At 46.0% G+C, this 19,789-nt stretch overlaps 1 protein-coding gene across 1 annotated transcript in view; it reads left to right on the top strand.

The window, feature by feature from the left end:
- LOC114471110 (GDNF family receptor alpha-4-like) overlaps positions 1-18,381 on the top strand; it is a 72,361-nt gene extending 53,980 nt beyond the window's left edge. The window contains exons 7-8 of the mRNA XM_028459695.1: positions 1,357-1,493; positions 17,226-18,381. Coding sequence (XP_028315496.1) covers positions 1,357-1,493; positions 17,226-17,447 — 359 coding nt within the window. The 3' untranslated portion in view covers positions 17,448-18,381. The remainder of the gene's footprint in view (positions 1-1,356; positions 1,494-17,225) is intronic.
- Positions 18,382-19,789: the final 1,408 nt, after the last annotated feature.

Here is a 19,789-nt window from a genome sequence, read left to right as displayed (position 1 = left end):
AATCATCTACTAGTAGACAGTTATGTGTTACTAGTAGTACTAGTACTAGTAGTACTAGTAAAGCTCAAAGCTTTACTAGTAGTACTAATGCAAATGAAGTAGGACGGATTGGAACCAAATCCTGCTCCCTGATTGGTTGGAATGTTTTCAAAAGCCAATGGTAAGCCTGACTTTTTCAAATAAAGAAAATCATAAGGTTTGAGGTGGATGATGAAATAATAATCTACAGGACAAAATACCTAAACATCTTAAACCACCAATAAAGTATCCTGGGTTTTAGGTTTCCTTGTAGTGCAAAAAGAAAAAAATGTCCAAATGCAGGAGCTTTGAGGATATTAAATGGATGTGAATATTGGAACGTGTTTGGGCTTAAAGAGACATCAACTTCATTTGAGTCGGACGGGTTCAGGTCGGGTTCTGCCGGCCTTGGGTCTTTATTTTTTTGGCCCTATTTAAGCTCTAACAGTGGTTCTTTGCTCCTGTTAGCTTTAGCATGAGCTAGATTGCTAGCTTCAAATACTGCATAATCAGCAGTGTAGTAGTTCCTTTACTGGCAAATGAGGTTCGTTGTAAATTTTTGTTTGCCAATTTCCTTAATTTTGTCTATTTCTGTGCTGGTCGATCAATCGGTGCATCCATACATAAAAAGCTTAGTAGTAGTAGTAGTACTAGTGACACTTCTTTATACCTCAGCCAGCTGTTCTTCCAGAGCAGCGGGAACACAGGCTGTGGGGCCGAGATACTTTTCTCAGGCCCATTAAACTTTATTCTCACTCCAAACATTTGGTCCAAGTTGTTGATTTTCTCTCAAACTAGACACCTGAAGCCAACCTCCCTGGTGCTTTGCCTTCTTTTGTATTTTACCAACATATTTATGTGTTTTTGTGGAGGAAGGAGCTGCCAACTGTCGTTATGTGAGCTCAGCTTTTACAGGCCTTTGTTTCACTGCACATCCATTTACTGATTGAACGTCAAACAGGACGTCTTGTATTTCAATCTGAAGGATAGTTTTGATTATTTTGACGAAAATTACAGTGTGAGCTGTAGCTTCACGTGTGCACGTCATCTCGCTTATTGGGGGGGGGGGGCTGGTTCGAGCCTCAGTGTGTCATTCATTCACACCAGTCGTCAATAAAGCTGTTGATGCGCAGCGAGCCAGTGTGTACACACACTAAAGCCTGGATCAATGCATCAATGCACTTCCCATAAAACTCTGTGATTTATCAGGACATGGACAGCAGCAACAATAAAAGTGACAGATAGATGTGTTGGTTCACACCCACCCATCACACACACCCACACACACACACACACACACACACACACAGTGGATGATGTCGCTGTTTCTTCATGCAGGTAACTCTATTAGCTGGATGGGGAGTCCGGACTCCCTGCCTGCAGACTTCACGCAGCCTCCGGCCCCCCGGCCCTCCCCATTGGTACAGGAAGACGACCTGCGGAGCAACAACCGCCTGCACGAGCACAACAACATTGTGAGTGCACTTCGCTAAACCCCAAGCTCACATTTCACTTTCATTTCTAAAGAACACCTTAAAACTTCTGTGTTGTTTTATATATATATTTTTATATATTTCATTTCCATTGACGTGAGTTCATAGAAATCACATAAACCATCATTTTCCTGATGATTTCTACAGATGTTTGTTTCATTACCAACTAAATCCAACAGGTTTCTGTGGATTAAGGCAGGGGTTCTAAACTTTGGGGTCAGGACCCCATTTGTCCATTTGTGTTTCTTCTGCTCCCCACTCGATGGTTGTGAGATTGTTATTTTAGTTTAGTCTGGAGATTATTATTTTTGGGTTACTTAATAAAGATTTAGTGTTTTGTACTTTTTGTAGTTTACATGGTGGGTGCTGGGTGTGACAGCCTTGTATAGGGTTGGCCCAGTGTCATCCCTACTATTGTTAAGTTTGGCCAGAGTCTCCAGTCCCTTTTGTTTCTTTGAGTTACTTTTTGTAAATAAATACTTTGACAATCTTTATTTCTCTTTGGCCCCTTTTATGTTGCGGTCCCTCAAGCTTTTGGATAGACATCCTCGAGGTGTGTGTAACATAATTTGGGGCTTGTCTGGGATTTGAACCCGTGACCTGTCGCATTCACCAGACAAATAAACACATAGTTTTCAGATATTTAAAATAACTGTGGATTTATTAGTCATGGCTTTTAAATACAGACAAGAATAACCCATTGGTTAAGAGTTGAGATTTTTACATGTTCTGCGTTGATAGAGTTGCAGACACTTGTCAAATGTATTTAAAAGAAACTAAAATCAAAGAGAGAATGTTCTTTAACTGTTCAACCTTGTCATGGCTTTTGAAATTGATTTTTATGGCCTCTTACATGGTTTTGATTCGGTCTCGTCTCCCTAAAGTCTTGGTCTTGTCTTGGTCTCGGTGCATTCTGTCCTCGGGCAAGTCTTGATCTCGGATACCAGAATAACAGCATAGTGTGCTCAATACCACAACACTATGCTGTTCTTCTTGTTTTCCCACAGCAGTGATACACTCCAAATAGTGTTTCTCCTGCTTGCATTGATGTTTTTCTGTCATTAAAAGATAATATGTTTTGCCCTCTTCTACTATCACCTTCAAAATGTCATTTTGGATTTTTTCACACCAACCTGCTATCCCACGAGTGCGTAACTCTCGTTTAAAGAGAATATTCCTGTTTTGATGTTCGATTGCTGGCTATTACTTCTGGTTCTTGGACCTAAGAGCACTGCTCCTCCATCATTATTATGTGTTGTTTATCTTTTGTTCTTTCCTGTTTTTGATTTATGTCATTTTGTAGATCAATCTCTCAGTCATGGTCTGAGTTCCTCAAGGAAAAGAACAAACTATTAAACTCAATCGTGAATCAGCTTTTGTCTTGAGTTTTATCAAAATCTATCAGAATTTTGGAAAGCCAGTCATGTGTTTAAAGTCTGCTCCAATCCATCCATCCATCCATCTTCTTCTTCCGCTTTTATCCGGGGCCGGGTCGCGGAGGCAGCAGAGACGCCCAGACCTCCCGATCCACACACACCTCCTCCAGCTGTTCTGGGGGGACCCCGAGGCGACACCAGGCCAGCTCAGAGACATAGTCCCTCCAGCGTGTCCTGGGCCTTCCATGAGGCCTCTTCCCAATAGGACATGCCTGAAACACCTCCTGAGGGAGGCGACCAGGAGGCATCCGAAAAAGATGCCCGAGCCACCTCAGCTGGCTCCTTTCGACGTGAAGGAGCAGCGACTCTACTCCGAGCTCCTCCCGAGTGACTGAGCTTCTCACCCTATTTCGAAGGGTGCGCCCAGCCACCCTGCGAAGGAAACTCATTTCGGCCGCCTGTATCCACGATCTTGTTCTTTCGGTCATTACCCAAATCTCATGACCATAGGTGAGGGTAGGAACGTAGACTGATCAGTAAATTGAGAGCTTTGCCCCCCGGCTCAGCTCCCTCTTCACCACAACAGTCCGATACAGCGACCGCATCACTGCTGACGCCGCACCCATCCATCTATCGATCTCACGCTCCATCCTACCCTCACTCATGAACATGACCCCGAGATACTTGAACTCCTCCACTTGAGGCAAGGACTCTTCACCGACCCAGAGGGGGAAGCCACTTTTGCCGGTGTTGAACCATGGCCTCAGATTTGAAGGTGCTGATCCTCATCCTGGCTGCTTCACACTCGGCTGCAAACCGCCCCAGTGCATGCTGAAGGTCCTGATTTGAGGAAGCCAACAGAACAACATCATCTGCAAACAGCAGAGATGAAATCCTGAGGTTCCCAAATCGGACCCCCTCCGGTCCCTGGCTGCACCTAGAAATTCTGTCCATAAAAGTAATGAACAGAACCGGTGAAAAAGGGCAGCCCTGGCGGAGACCAACATGCACTGGGAACAGGTCTGACTTACTGCCGGCAATGCGAACCAGGCTCCTGCTGCGGTCATACAGGGAACAGACAGCCCTTAGCAAAGGGCCCCGGACCCCATACTCCCGCAGCACCCTCCACAGGGCACCACGAGGGACACGGTCGAACGCCTTCTCCAGATCCACAAAGCACATGTGGACTGGTTGGGCGAACTCCCACGAACCCTCGAGCACCCGATGAAGGGTATAGAGCTGGTCCAGTGTGCCGCAACCGGGACGAAAACCGCATTGTTCCTCCTGAATCCGAGGTTCGACTATCGGCCAGATCCTCCTCTCCAGCACCCTGGAGTAGACCTTGCCGGGGAGGCTGAGGAGTGTGATCCCTCTGTTGCTGGAGCACACCCTCCGATCCCCCTTCTTAAAGAGAGGGACCACTACCCCGGTCTGTCAACCCAGAGGCACTGTCCCCAATTGCCACGCGATATTGCAGAGACGTGTCAACGAAGGCAGTCCTACAACATCCAGAGACTTAAGGTACTCAGGACGAATCTCATCCACCCCCGGAGCCCTGCCCCCGAGGAGCTTTTCAACCACCTCGGTGACTTCAGCCCGGGTGATGGGCGAGTCCGCCTCTGAGTCCCCAGCCTCTGCTTCCTCATCGGAAAACCTGGCAGTGGGATTGAGGAGACCCTCGAACTACTCCTTCCACCACCTGACAACATCCCCAGTTGAGGTCAGCAGCTCCCCCCCTGCACTGTAAACAGTGTTGGTGAAGCACTGCTTCCCCCTCCTGAGGCGCCGAACGGTTTGCCAGAATCTCTTCGAGGCCGACGGATAGTCCTCCTCCATGGCTTTTCCGAACTCCTCCCAGACCCAAGTTTCTGCCTCTGCGACCACGCGGGCTGCAGCACGCTTGGCCTGCCGGTACCTCTCAGCTGCCTCCAGAGTCCTACCAGCCAAAAAGGCCAGGTAGGTCTCCTTCTTCAGCTTGACGGCATCCCTTACTTCCGGGCGTCACCACCGAGTTCGGGGATTGCCGCCGTGACAGGCACCAGAGACTTTACGGCCACAGTTGCGAACGGATGAATCAACAATGGAGGAGGAGAACATGGTCCACTCGGACTCCATGTCTCCCACCTCCCTCGGGATCTGGGAGAAGCTCATCCGGAGGTGGGAGTTGAAGATCCACCAGACATTCCCAACAGACCCTCACCACACGTTTGGGCCTTCCAGGTCTGACCGGCTTCCTCCCCTGCCAGCGGATCCAGCTCACCACCAGGTGGTGATCAGTTGACAGCTCAGCCCCTCTCTTCCCCCGAGTGTCCGAGACACGCGGCCGGAGATCAGGTGATACGACTACAAAGTCGATCATCGACCTCCGGCCTAGAGTGTCCTGGTGCCACGTGCACTTATGGACACCCTTGTGCTCGAAGATGGTGTTCGTAATGGACAAACTGTAACTAGCAAGTCCAATAACAAAACACCACTCAGGTTCAGATCGAGGAGGCCGTTCTTCCTAATCACCCCTGTCGAGGTCTCACTGTCGCGGCCCACGTGGGCGTTGAAGTCCCCCAGTAGAACAATGGAGTCCCCAGTCGGGACACCGTCTAGTTCCCTTCCCAGGGACTCCAAGAAGGCTGGGTACTCTGCGCCGACAACTGTGAGAGACCTGTCTCCAACCCGAAGGCGACCCTCTCGTTCACTGGGGTAAACTCCAACACGTGGCGGCTGAGCCCACCCCAGCCCGCCGCCTCTTCCCGCGGGCAACGCCAGAGAAGTGGAGCGTCTAGTCTCTCTCCAGGTGTTGGGATCCAGAGCCCAAGCTGTGCGTGGCGGTGAGCCCGACTATATCTAGCAGGTACCTCTCAACCTCCCGCACAAGCTCAGGCTCCTTACCCCCAGCGAGGTGACGTTCCATGTCCCAACAGCCAGAAGCTGTGGTCGCGGACCGGGCCGCCGAGGCAACCCCCCTCGACCCCCACCCAGTCCTTTCTGCACCCGACCCCTACGGATCCCTCTGCGGGTGGTGGGTCCACAGGAGGGCGGGCCCACGTCGTCCTTTCGGGCTAAGCCCGGCCGGGCCACGTGGGCAAAGGCCCGACCACCAGGCGCTCGCATTCGAGCCCCAGCCCCAGTCCTGGCTCCAATCCAGTGAATGAAAAACACAAATTAAAATGACAGATAAAACAGTGTAGCATTTCTTATTTAGAGATTGAAGCAGTGGATGATTTGATGTTATCGATCAGAGGCCAGTGTAAAATTCAAAAACTTTCAGATCTTTCCAGTCAGTGTTTAAGTTTACAAAAGCTACAAAAGGTCTCTCTTCATAGTTCAGTCCCCTATTTTGCCGTTAGGTATATTTTCTAACCATCCTCACCAGGGGCGCAAATCCCTGGGGGGACGCAAGGGTTTTGTCCCCCTTTCCATGAAGTTGTCCCTCCCAAAAATCCCATTGTACACACAAAGATCTAAGATATATACATATTGTAAAGTTTTTTTTAAACTTTAACCTCCAATTAAAATGAACAGTTCTTACATTACTCATAAATTTCAAGTCAGATGCTTTCATACTGGATATGTAGTTCATACTAGTGGTGTGGACTTGTAGCAACACATTCAGACCAAAACATTATTCATGTACTAAAGTTTTGTATGTTTGTCAGTTGTGAGGCATAATAAATTGCACTTAATAATTTGTTTAAAGGATTGTGTATTATTTTACTTTGGTTCAATACATACTCCGATTAGAAAAAGCATTATTTTTATGTCTACCCCCAGGAATTGCTCTCTAGAATTTTGTTGTTTAACATCTCCCCAAATAATGATCTGTATGTAAATGTTTTCTTTTAGGGTGACGAAATCAGGAAATCAATGAGGCTTTAGCCGCAGGCAATTCAGTGTCAATTCAGGTGACGATCAGTAATCAATTACTGCCTCCTGTCATTGCATCACATGGACGTGTAACCTTTTTGGCCAATTTCACAATAGCGTCATTAATGTCTCACCTGAAATATTTGGATTACTGGAGCCGCAGGCTGTGTAAAGCTTGAACAGGAGAGCTGCCACAAACTAACCAACAGATGGTTTTCTCTGATCTCATCTTTAACTGACCCCAGGTTGGAAACTGGGCACCAGTTTGGTGCAGAGCTTCCTTTTGCTATTGTGTGACTGTTACACTTTGGGTGATCGTGGCTCAAGTGGTAAAGGGATCATCTTCTGTCTGTACCATCGATCCCAGTCAGTACCTGTCCATGTGTCAAAGTGTCCTTGGGCAAGACACTGAACCCCAAGATGCTCCCAGTGGTTGACTAGCACTTTGCATGGTAGCTCAGTCCCATTGGTGTGTGAATGGGTGAATGAGCTGACATTGTAAAGCTCTTTGAGACTACTAGAGTTATATAAATCAAGTCAATTTACCATTAACCAAAGAAGAATAATAATGAAAAGAGTGTAACCAATGCTAAGGTAAGACTCTAAACCAGTAGTTCTCAACTAGTGGGTCCCGACCCAAAAGTGGGTTGCAGGGTCGTCCTGCCTACAGATCTCACTGGTCTCTGTAGATCCTCCCCTCCAGAGTCTCGCGTGCACCTCGTCCTCCATCAGTGCCAAATAAGCCATTGTGCATCTTTACGCATTAGAGTGTGTTCCTTGTTATAACAGCTACAGGTGTTGCAGCCAATTGATTGGCAGTTTTGCGGAATGATCATGTGATTTTGATTACAATTACTGTATTATTATTATTATTATTATTATTAATACGGCAGGGTCAGAGCTGCCGTGGAGGTGCGCACATTATCTTGCCAGGTTTTTTTTTATAAATCCTAAACTTTGCTTATATGTGACGTACGCTTTCTTTTGTATGTACGCAGCATTTATAAATGAGGCCCCTGATCTGTTCCAAACAGCCTCTGGTGCAGTTACATGAGTTAACCGCTTGAGACCACCCTTACTGGAGGAAAGACTTCTCTATGGGACAAAGCCATGTTCTTAACGCTGATATCCAGAGGATGAAAAGAAAGTGAGAAAATTCAAAAGCGAACGTCTCGATGTTCCTCCCTAAACAGCTAAACTTCCTCCCCCTGCCTTTACCAGAAGCCACGCCTCTACCTTAGTGGAACATAACTAGGTCACACTGTGTCACATTGATACAGTATAGGTCTCTGGGTCATCGGTATTCTTTTGGCGATGGACATTTCTGTGGTAATAGCCAAAATCATATCTGAGCAGCTAGTGTTGTGTTCAAGACCACAATATCCAGACCAAGACTTGCCCGAGACCAGAATGCATCGAGACCAAGACCGAGACAAGCCGAGACCAAGACCAAGACCATAAACATTTTTTTTTTCAATTTAGAAAAAATATATAAATAAATAAAATTATGACATGGTTCAACAGTTAAATAACATTCTCTCTTTAATTTTTGTTTATTTTAAATACATTTGACGGACAAAAAAGGTGCCTGCAAAAAATTAACTAAAATATTAAAACTACTACTGCTACTGATAAATTCACAATTATTCTACATATTTGAAAACAAGATTTTTATGTCAGCTGAATGTACAGCAAGTGTTTAAAAGTATTTCTGCCAAGAAATAATGATTCTTGATTCTGATTCTTTGAGTTGTGCAGGTCAACAGGTCACAGAGTTCACAAGATAATTTTTTAGTTTGAAAAAGCCTTTACACAGGCCATTTTTATTAATTCACTTAGTTGATATAGTTTAATTTGGTTGCTGTAATATAACTGGATATTCAATTAACAAAGGTTTCCAGCTGTAATTGTAAAAGTGAAACTTTCTGAAATAAAACTACAAACAAGTTGTCAGCAGTGTAAAAAACATAGAGCTACAGGTAGATGTGAAACTAAATAAAACAAACTCAAACCCTGGAAAAGTCATGTGACAAACTAATCAATAGTTCTTGTTGAGAATTATTATTATTCTGGATACAGTGGAAACAGAAACTATAAAAAATAATTATATTGTGAACATGTTTATATTGTAGGGAACATATTATATAATAAATGTAATTGGAGTCTGAAGCCACAAAAACACCACTTTAAAAATAAAATAGACTAATATAAGACCTCTATGCAGTTATTTGACTCATTCTGTGCTCATGCAACTCTGCGGCGATGACGCGCTGGTGACGACATAAACCAAGATGGCGGCGGCCCGGACTACAGCCGACATTATGTAATAAAGCCTTAAAAGACATGGATGTAATGAAAAGAGTGGATGGACAGAGGCATAAACATGCAGACTTTCACACGGACACACACGGACTTATTAAACACACACGGACCTCAGTAAACACGGTAAATGGAACAGGCTTCACCGCTCGGCTGGCACTAGGACCCAGAAGCATTAAGTGCGTCCCCTATCCAGCCTTCACAGGCTGTAATATCATCAGTTTATCATTTTACCAGTTGTTAAAGCTACTGTCTTTACCAGGGAGATAATATTCATTCATGGTGATTGTTTTCTGGAGTTTTACTGGGATTTTTACCGGTGATTAGTTCATATCTCCCTTGCCTACGGGCAAGGGAGATATGGTCTACTAGCAGTAGACCATAGTAAAAAACTAGTTAGGTATTTTTTCGCACTTCAAAAGAATGATACATAAACAAAGATTTCTCAGAAACTCCAGATATCAGCTTTAAGAGTGCTCAGAAACATATTCCTTCTGCGTTTGTGCTTTCACAACATTCAACAATGGAGCAGCAACAAGTTGGCTCTGTTTTAAAGCCCTGTTTTGTACCGTCGCTCGCAATCCTGATCACCCACAATGACGTGGGCTCTACGTCATCGCCAATACTTCCTGTGTTTAAAACGCTCTAATGAGAGTGGTTGTGTTCACGGGTCTCCTAATCACTCTCGACTTCGATTGAAAATGCTTCGAGGCTGACAAAAACAATCTCTCTGGAATTTGTATGTGTTCATACCGACCAAATGAGAAGGACTATCCAAGCAGATGCTCTAGGATCAGTCAGTGTGAATGCACCCTTAGAAGGTTTGAATGACCAGGTGACAGAAGTGAACCTTTTGTTCCTGATGATGAATGTACATCCATCCTTAGGGAATAGGTAAAGTAGGACGGACTGTTCGGACACTGTTGGTTTAATCTGCCTCCCACAGTGAACAGTATGTTGCGTGCACCTTCAGGTTTGATTTTAGTTCTGTTGAATCTCATCATGCCAGCAGAGAAGAACACACATGCTGGAACGTGGCAGCCATTGCTCCTGGCTGTCCTTGCACTGGGCTAATTGGTTAACGTGGTCCAATCCTGGCCAGACCACAATCTGCAGTAACTGTATTTGTGTGTCTCCCAGCATGCCTCACTGCCAGAGATAATCTGGGCCGGCAGACAAGAGGGGATTCCAGCTCCCGTCTCTTTCTCTGTGTGTGTGTTTCTCTCTCAGTGAGCAGATTAGATGAGGTGTTGGTTGGAAGCTCCGCATCCGTCAGGCTTCATTAGCATGAATTTATTCATGGCCATATGTCACCCCTTTTCTCTTTCTTCCCCAAATCCCTACCCATCCATCCTTCTCTTTTCCCTCCATCCTTTCCTTCAGTTACCCTTTCTCCTCTTTCCTTGGTTCATTCCTTCTCACATTCCTAGTACCTTAGCGACCAACCCAATCCTTTCCACCTCTACCTCTCTTTATCCACCTGTCATTAAGCATCTCTGCTGATGTCTCAGTTTAGCTCATTTCCTGCTTCTTTATAATGATTTTGAAGTTGCTGTTTCATTTACCTTTAGAAGTAGATGAACACTGAGGTCATATTCATAGGCAAGTGTTAACTACATGTCATTAATTTTAATATCAACCGGCCTCTTCAGTAGCTGTTAAAGACAAAAGACTAAGCATTAATAGTTGATTGTTTCCCTATTAGCTTACATCAAGACAAACGCTAGTCTTTCTTGGGTCCAACATGAACAAAAACATTACATAAAAATTCCTTCATCAGTTTTCAAAGTAATTACATGAAATACGAAAAAAAAAGATGCTGCAAGTAATTGAAAATATTCTAAAGATCTAAAGATATTCTAAAGGAGTTTCTCACCGTGTGGAATTTATTCACAATAAAATGTGAATACATTTGCCATTAAATGTTGTTTACTTGTTTGTTTATGTCAGTAATAAAGCTCACATGCACTGTCCAGTAACCAGGTATTTATTCACACAACACTGGTTGAATTAAAATGTTGGCAAAAAAGTTACTGAATTGCTTTCAAGTCACTGAATTATTTTGGATTGAATTGTTCTAAATTAATCAATATCATCCATTTATCGAATCTGCACCAACAAAATTGTGATTTGAATCAACAACAAATTGTTACACCCCAGCATAATTTTTTTTTTTAGTTTGTTTTTTAAATATTATTTGCTATTCTTTATAACGAGGCAATACGTTCCATCCTGTTATAGCTGGATTTATAACAGTAGATTTAAGTACACTTGTTCTTTGTTAAGGTGGTTCAACCCACACTGGCTTGTCTAGTCATGTGCTTTTTTACTATATATCTTTCATATTTTTAACTTGGTCATACATTGGTTTCTTGTCAATTAAAACATTGTAAAGAAAGTGAGAGTATGAAAATATATTCTATTCCTAACAGGAAACATGACAGATTTCTCTGAACTAATCTTACAGCTTTATTTTTGTGACCAAATGGCTGGGCAGTAATCCAGGTGTGATGAGACTAACGCTTGTGTCACTTCAGTATTTTTGCTGTATGTACTTTGAAGATTTTGTAAATAGAACACTATCGCTAAAATTGGTAATGCCGAATTATTATTTATGACACTTCTGCAGGGTTTGTTTTAGAATTTTTTTTGGAAAACGTAGGAAGAGGGACCAAATATAGGACGTGGCGGCGCAACTATCAACGACAGGGCAGCGGAGCAGTCACACGAACTGTCATCACAGCAACAAGCACATGCACGCGTGAACACACAAACTCTCACGCAGTGCTCCTCCACACATACATACATGTCACAAACATTTCCACACTCATAGTGTTTATAGGTCACTTTTAATCATTTTTGTTACAGTTTCTTGGGGTTTGTTTGAGGATTTCCTTTGGAAAATGCATATTTCTAACAGAAGTCCAAGGAGGCTGAATTGTTCTGTCCAATAGGTGACTGACCATTTTGCCCATGTGACGTTGTTCAGAAAGTTTGGTGTGCTTGGCAAATAGCATGTGTGAAAGGAGACCGGACCAAATAAAAATGCAACAATGTTGCAGATTGACCATCTGAATCGCACCAAGTCCACCGGACTACACGTGTAAAAGCACCCTAACACGATGCTAAGAAGCTTAGCCTCTCTTAACTGTTGTACTCGTTTTTGTTGTGTCAGTCTAGTCTATTTTTTTTTTTTTTTTTTTTACCTTGTCTGCACATGCTGTCGAAGGTTAACACTACAAGAAGTGCAATCTTTTGACAGCAATGCATATTTTATTATTGCAATTAAATAAATTTATTTATTTCATTGCATAATTGTGACCGTCACCAGCCCTCCCTAGGGAAGGGTAAGAAATACTTTATTAAAGGGCTGATGTAAAAAAGAGAGGGCAGTGTTACACCAAGGTGAGGGGTTGGAGGGGGGTGGGGAAGTTAACAGGGAAGAGGGATACAAGATAGGATATGGAATGGGTGGGGAATAGTTTTAAGTGATGCGATGTGAAATTGTGGTTGTGTATATTGTGTTTATTGTTGTGTTGTCAAGCCAGTTTGGTGACCAGTGTGTGGTTTAGGAATAATGGTGGTGGCTGTGAACAGAGGAAGAGGTGAGTGGAAATTCCATAAAACAGGTATTTGGGAACAACGTGTCTAAGGTTGAGCCCAGTATGAGTGTTATCCCACAGCCCAAGGCCAGTGCATCCATGACAAATGTATTTCCAAGTACCGCCACTGCAAAACCCAAGAGCCGCCCCCGGGCCCGAAGAAGCAGTCAGGCCAGCAGCAAGAGCAGGCAGCCTAAGGGCCCCCGGCGACCACCCCACGGCCAAGCAGTCCCCCGAACGCCCCCAAGATCCCAAGCCGAGAGGCAGCCATCGCCCCCCCATACACACCCGAGAAAGCCCCAAGGAGCCAAGGACCCAGCGCACCACGCCACCGATCCCACCCCCAACCCCCATGACCCCCCACCCCATCGACCTCCCCACCCCCCCACCCCACCCCCGCGCCCAACCCCCCGAGGGGAGGGCCCAGAGAACTCCCTGCCCGAGGCCCCAGCGGAGGAGCCGAAGCCCACGCCCAGCAGACGACCAGAACCGCGCCGAACAGGCAGCCAGTGGGCACCCGCCGGCGAGCCCAGAGCCAGCAGGGGCCCGACCCCAGGCCAGAAGGACCCGGAACGGATGCAGCACCAGGAGCAGCCCGCCCAGGGAGGACGACCACACCCCAAGCCGCATAAGGCACCAGGGGGCCGCTGGGAGTCTCCCCGCCGGCCCCCAGGCACCCCAACCTAGCCCCCCACGGCGCCCCAGATCACCCTTCACTGATGCCGCCCGCGCCACGAGCTTCAGTTTTTTTTTTTTTTAAAGCCAGGGCCCCCTCCAAGGGCCAAGCCAGACCGCCCCGCCGGGATGTGGCCCCCTATTCCGGCCCCCGACACCCTACCTCACGGGGCACTGCCCAAGCAGGGGCCGTACCAGTAGGTACGCAAGGGCGCGGCACGCGCCACCCGCCCCGAAAGACCCCCGCCAGGACCGGCCCGGCCAGCAGGCCAAGCACCCCGGGCCCCAGGAGCACCCCCCGGGACCAGGACCCCCCAAGGGCAAGCCCCCGGGCCAAGCCCCCCGGGACGCATCCCCCACCCCCGCCCGGGACCCGGCCACGGCCCAGCAGGACCGCACAGCCCCGGACAGCCCACGGCCAGCAGCCCAGGGCCCGCCGCCCCCCGGACAGCGCCAGCCACGGAGCAGCGCCCCCCGCCGGCCCGCGAGCAACCGGCGATCCCCACCGCGGGGACGGAGGCACCCCAATGGCACACATCAAGTGCGGGACAGCAGCCCCCAGCCAAAGATGCCCCGGACCCACCCACCAGTCCGCAAACGGCAGGATAGACCCACCAGGCGGCCGACAGCAACCTCCACCACCGGAACAGCTAGCGCCGCCCCCCAGTAAACAGCATCACCCCGAGGCGCCAAGCAACCCCGCCCCAACCCCGGCGAGGACACCAGCACACCCCCAGCACACACACCCCCCAAACCGGCGAGGCAGGCCGCCCCGGGCCCGCACACCGCGGGGCCCGCCCCCAAGGCCACCAGGAGACGAAACAAGCACCCAGCCACACCCAAGGGGAGGAAGCACCCCCGCGCCCCACCAGGCCGACACCGCCCGGAAAGACCCCGCAAGGAGAGACCCCAGCAAAGCCCCCCCGAGACCCACCGCCACGCCCGACCGCACCATCCTGATGTATTTTTACTCTAAGCAGTGGCCCAGCCACCAACAGAGGAGCCAGGCCCCCACCGGAGAGGCCCAAATATGTGAACCAACCCACCACCCTGTTATGGTGCCTCTCCATTCCCCAATGGAGAGGCACTTCCCTATCCCCTGTGTGAATGTGTGTTTAGTGAATGTATGGGGTGTAATTAAAAGAAGGGGGAAGGAGGGGAGCGGTGCTCCCCATCCTGCCTCTGTGGATATATGTGTATGTGGTGTAATAGGCCGGAGGGTGTAGGTGAGTACACCCTCCGGGGGGTGGCATGTTGAAGTGCGATTAAAATTGGAGGGATTAGTATGGTAACTAGAGGTGGGAGTGCCGCCCCCACGCCACTACATAGTGACACAGGTGGCGGCCCCCTCCACCCCCAGTCCCACCATCCAGCCCCCCAAGGGTTGGGTATGGGTGTGTGGTGCATTATGTGAGTGAGCCAGACCAGCTGGGAGTGAGGTGAAGTGTACATGTAGGAGGCCTGTCTGGTGCGAGCCGGGCCCGTCCGCATGGCGGGCCACGCGAGAGGGTAGATGGTGCAGACGGGCAAGCGGCACTGCGGGCCCCGGAGCAGCAAAGCCAGAGACCCCCCCCACGGCACCCCCCCAGACCGCGACGGCCCCGCGGAGCACGGCGGCACCCCCCACCCCCGGGCGCCGATCAGTCTAGTCTAGATCCAGTCACCATGCATTCTGTTTTGGTTATATTCAGCACCAGTTTGTTCTTGGCGATCAGCTACTGCCTTAAGTTCCACATTTAATACATCATTCAGCAACCTTAATGACTACATATTGTGGAATCATCTGCATACAGAACCACACTGAATGTAAGCCACTGTGAATGTGGAACATAAAAGACGGGCTAGGGAAGCTCGCTGAATAACCCAGCTGAACTAAAACCATAGAGTTTTCTTAGCAAGAGACAATGATCACTAACATCAAAAGCAGTCTTTAGGGTATTCATCTGATGCCACTCTGAAGAATAAACTTTTTCACATACAAAATATGTTTGATAGTCAGTACATCCTTTCTGTCTACCTCACCAAAGCGGGTGGCATGCATGTTTCACTTTGTGTCTAAGATTAGGTTATTTTTGGCAACTACAATGGCGAAACAAGCCGTCATATCTTTACTATCTTTAAAGGAAGATGAATCATGTCTTTAAGGGTTTTCAATGCAAATCCAAAGCAAATAAACCATAATGATACTTAGATTGAGATGGAATAATGTGTGAACAAAAACAGATTGGGCATTCAAACTGTGAATTGTGCAGTTTGCATGTTTTCTGCGCGCGTGTGTGTATATGTGTGTTTGTTCCTCTACAGTCTAATCTCTTCATTCAGACTAAATGACATGGAGAATGGGTTTCACTCGGTTTCACACATACATTTCTGTGTTAGTTTTTAATGGAGGAGCCTAACCATGACTCATTTCAGCTCCCTAAAGGTAGGGGAGTGTTTAAAGCTTCAACTGTCACGCTCAATGATGAAAAGTTCAGATTGACTGTTGCAACGCCTGTTAAAAGTGTAAACTGCTGAAAACTAGAGGCAGTATGTCAATGAAACAATGGAGCGCCAAGTCATTATCAGCAGAACAACAATCTGCACACAATAAGCCAGCACGGCCCTTGGGCTGCTCCAGATGTTTCAGCATGTCATTGAAGATGAACAGCTGGGCATATTCAAAGCTAACAACACTGGGAGTGCTGCACAAACGCATTTTCATCAACACTGCTGATCAAAACAGGTCTCTTGAGCACATTGCAGCATTTGACATATCTAGAAACACACTACGAAGTCAATTCTAACCAAATAGACCATTTAGGTGACAGAAACCTACACAGATTGATGGCGACACATCCTGAAGCAGAAAGAGTTAGCAGTTGTTTATATTGTTCAGCAGGCTAATGAAAACTCAGCTCGGAATGCTTGACATTAAGCATCAGCACAAAAAACAAGTTCAACTGGGCAAAGCAACATTGGTTTATAATATAAGTTTAAATATGAAAGTTACACCCCTACCCGACCAAAGACAGAAAACGTCTTCGTTAAGGTTTGTTCAGAGTGAATTTGTCCCGATAATCAGCTCTGAAATGGGTCTGTGTCAACAACGTAAACTTGTTTATGATTTACGACGAAGAACCCCTTGGCCCCTAGAAGCCAAGTTGAGTAATTAATCCAAGGTGTGTCTATGCACTCAGGATTGCATTCTCCTTATTCAGCTGGTTCAAACTTCCTCGTGATTCTGTAAGATCAATGTGCCTGAGAAGAGGGTTGGAAAGGGGTCTGGCGATGTTCCTCTTTAACAGCTCATTCATCTATCACAGAACTGTTGCACCATTGTGCAGCACACCGACTGTGCCTTGGTTTGGAGAGATGTTCGCTACTTTCCTCTTTGGAAACTGTTGTGTCAGTTTTGATGAATGAGACGGAGTCAAGCTTTAGGATTGCTGGTCAGATGCTGGCAAAGTGTGTGTCTCAGTGAATCTGCTGCTGTTCAGTGCTCTCAGTGTTATGTTTGTTACTGGTAGCCATAGTCAAAACAGAGCTGAGCTTCCTCAGGCAGAGACCTTGATGAGTGCTATCAGTGTATGGCGGTATCTGGCCTGCTTAGGGCAGTCTGACCAGAACTGACCAGGAGAGAGTGTTCGGTGCTCTGTAATTACATATCAGAAACAAGGAAAGCAGCCACAAGGTGGCATCACTCTGTGGTGCCGAGAGGTGTAGAATGTGCTTCTAATCACGGTGTGTTGGTACGGTAGTTATACTTTGAATTGTTTCACCTTTCGTGCAGCAAAGTCACTATTTTAAGTAGGAAGTCGGAAAATAATTGCTTGGAATGTGTGTGTGTTTTTTTGTGTGTTTCCACCACTTCTCTCTCACTAATGCTGTCTGGTCTCTGACAGGTGCTGGAGAGCGAAGAAGAGGAGCAGCTGACTAAGATGGAGCAGATAGAAGAAGAAGATGAAGGTGGCCAGTATGATGTGATCCCACTGTACTCAGAGAGAGCCACAGTCTCCATCCTGGGCTCCCCTGGGACAGGGGGTGGCTCATCGCTCCCCACCGGCCCTGCTAAACCCGTTCTAGTCCTCTATCTGCTCCTCGGGGCTTCTCTCAGCAGGGGATAGAAGAGAAGAGGGAGAAAGGACACACAAAACCCCAAATACACACTGCTTACAATGGACCTACCAACAACTCTGGGATGGTGTCTGTAAAATAGTATAAAAGATTGTGAAGAAATGGACTTCACCTTTCGTCGGTAGCACCCCTGCTATTCCCGTCTCCTGCCTGTCCTGATATTGTTTGGTTCTTGCTTGGGCTCGTACTGACGGTACTCCAACAAGAGGAGAGTTGGGAGGACTTGCTAACGTGTTAAATGCCATCGACATGTTTGTTTTGTCAAGTTGCTGTTGTTGTGTTGGGTGCAACCAAAACGCTTTTATTCAGTAAGCATCAAAGCGGCTTTGTCGTCTTTCTGAGTGACCTCCACACTGTGCCATGATGGCCACCAACGTGAAAGGCCAGTTAGAAAAATAAATTAATGAGGAGAAGCCTAAAAAAGCTCAGTGTGCATTCATTTATGATGTTTTCTAGTAGAATATTCACCAACAGAAAATGGGGTGGGGAGCGATTTTGTCAAGTACCACGAACATTTAGAACTTGTATCAAGCAGCAAGACTAAATATATATTAAGTCAGTGGGATCCCTGCATTACATCAGCTGCTCAAACCAATTGTTCTACGATATGGCTGATCTAGTGTTGAAATCTACCAAATATTAAATCAATTATCTGCTGTGGTGCAGTCTGATGGTTTGGGTTTAGTGGGTAACTTCCACTCTTTTCTTAAACAAAAAACAACAAACATACATTTTGTATGAACTGACCTGGCCTTGTTAACCCAACCCTAGACTTGTCTTCACTGCCTGGTTGATGTGAGACTCGTTACAGACTTTTGATTCTTGTACATACAGGACTTGCTCCCACCTTTGCTGGTCACAAATCAAGTGATTCAAGCAAACATGTCAACATATTAATGCAGATGTGTTACCAATAAAACAACTACTGGCTCAAAACATCTTTACTTTATTTTGAATCATATTTGTATTGATGAGACAATGGTTAATGCACTGTTTTTGGTAAGACAATTTAGATTTGTGTCAGGTCACTGTTGAAAGCAAACTAATAGACTTCAACAAGCATTTATAACCATTTCTATTCAAAGAAAGAACAACACTTCCTAAATTGAACATCTGTAAAGTTAAGTTAAAGCTGCCAAGGACAATAACTAACATTTGTCTTGAACACCAATAGAGAGGTAGGCAGTGTGGTAAATGTCACACTCTGTACTACCCACTATAAACTCAATGAGTACATACTGTCTACTGTATACTAGAAGTATGATTAAGATGATGAGCATCCTCACTGACGTATACTAGTTTTCCAAACATTCAAAGTGAGAAAGTGACCAAGTCGGATATCAACATGTGCTCATTTGATCCATAAAACAAGCTGAAACACATTTTATGCTGACATTTTGGAGATTTTCAGAGACCTGCCATTGTGCGACTAACAAAACTTCCTGTTAACTTTGAAACAAAAGCCCTATTTACAAATGGGTTAGAAAGCTAATAGAAGACAAGAACAGATGCCTTTATTTTGAAAAGGGGATGTTTTTTAGATTGAACCCTGTGCCAGGACAATTTAACTTTCCGCTGGCAATGCATCATGGGACGGTTGAGTGTGACTAGTGTGCTCACCGTGCACACTACTTACTTACTTGTACTTAAAACTGTCCCCAAGTAGTATACATCTGGGTTTTTCTCACATACTCAAACGTTTCATACTATCTAATGTGAAAGCACTCCATACTCATTTTGACGGAAAACTTAGTATGAGTAGTACGTTAGGATGACATTTACAACATGGCCGATTGTAGGTTATATAGATAATCAAAGGTAAAATGAGGGAATTTACTCACAAAGGTTGAAATTGCCGCTTGAAAGTGTCTTATTGACTTCACCATAAACAATTGGTTTGCTATAAAATGGTCATGTGACTTAAACACCAGAAAGGATCTTTGCATTGCATTGTGGGATTTGGAGTCTCGTAAAAAAATTGAAAAAATGCGCCAAAAAATGCAAATGTTGCTTAAAAAAGTGATTTTACCTCATTCTTAACGTGTTTCTTTGTCCGGCAAGGAAGACAGGGATTCACCTGATGTCATGTTTGTTCTGGTTTTCATTATAGTGTCCCCCTAATATGATATCTATTGGAGTTTGGACATATTATGGTATTTCTGTTAAAAAAAAAACAAATATCAACAGCTGCCAAATTTGGACAACATTGTCCCCAGTTGCTTTATAAGATGAGGCAATTTATTACATTTAAATTAGCAGTGGATCCACCTTAAAGCGAACACGGTCTCATTTCTTCTCTAAAATATGGATAACAGTTTATTCCTAATGTGAG

Source organism: Gouania willdenowi, chromosome 10 (genome assembly GCF_900634775.1).
Source record: "Gouania willdenowi chromosome 10, fGouWil2.1, whole genome shotgun sequence".
Classification (NCBI taxonomy): Eukaryota; Metazoa; Chordata; class Actinopteri; order Blenniiformes; family Gobiesocidae; genus Gouania; species Gouania willdenowi.
This window is presented reverse-complemented; position numbering and strand designations above follow the sequence as displayed.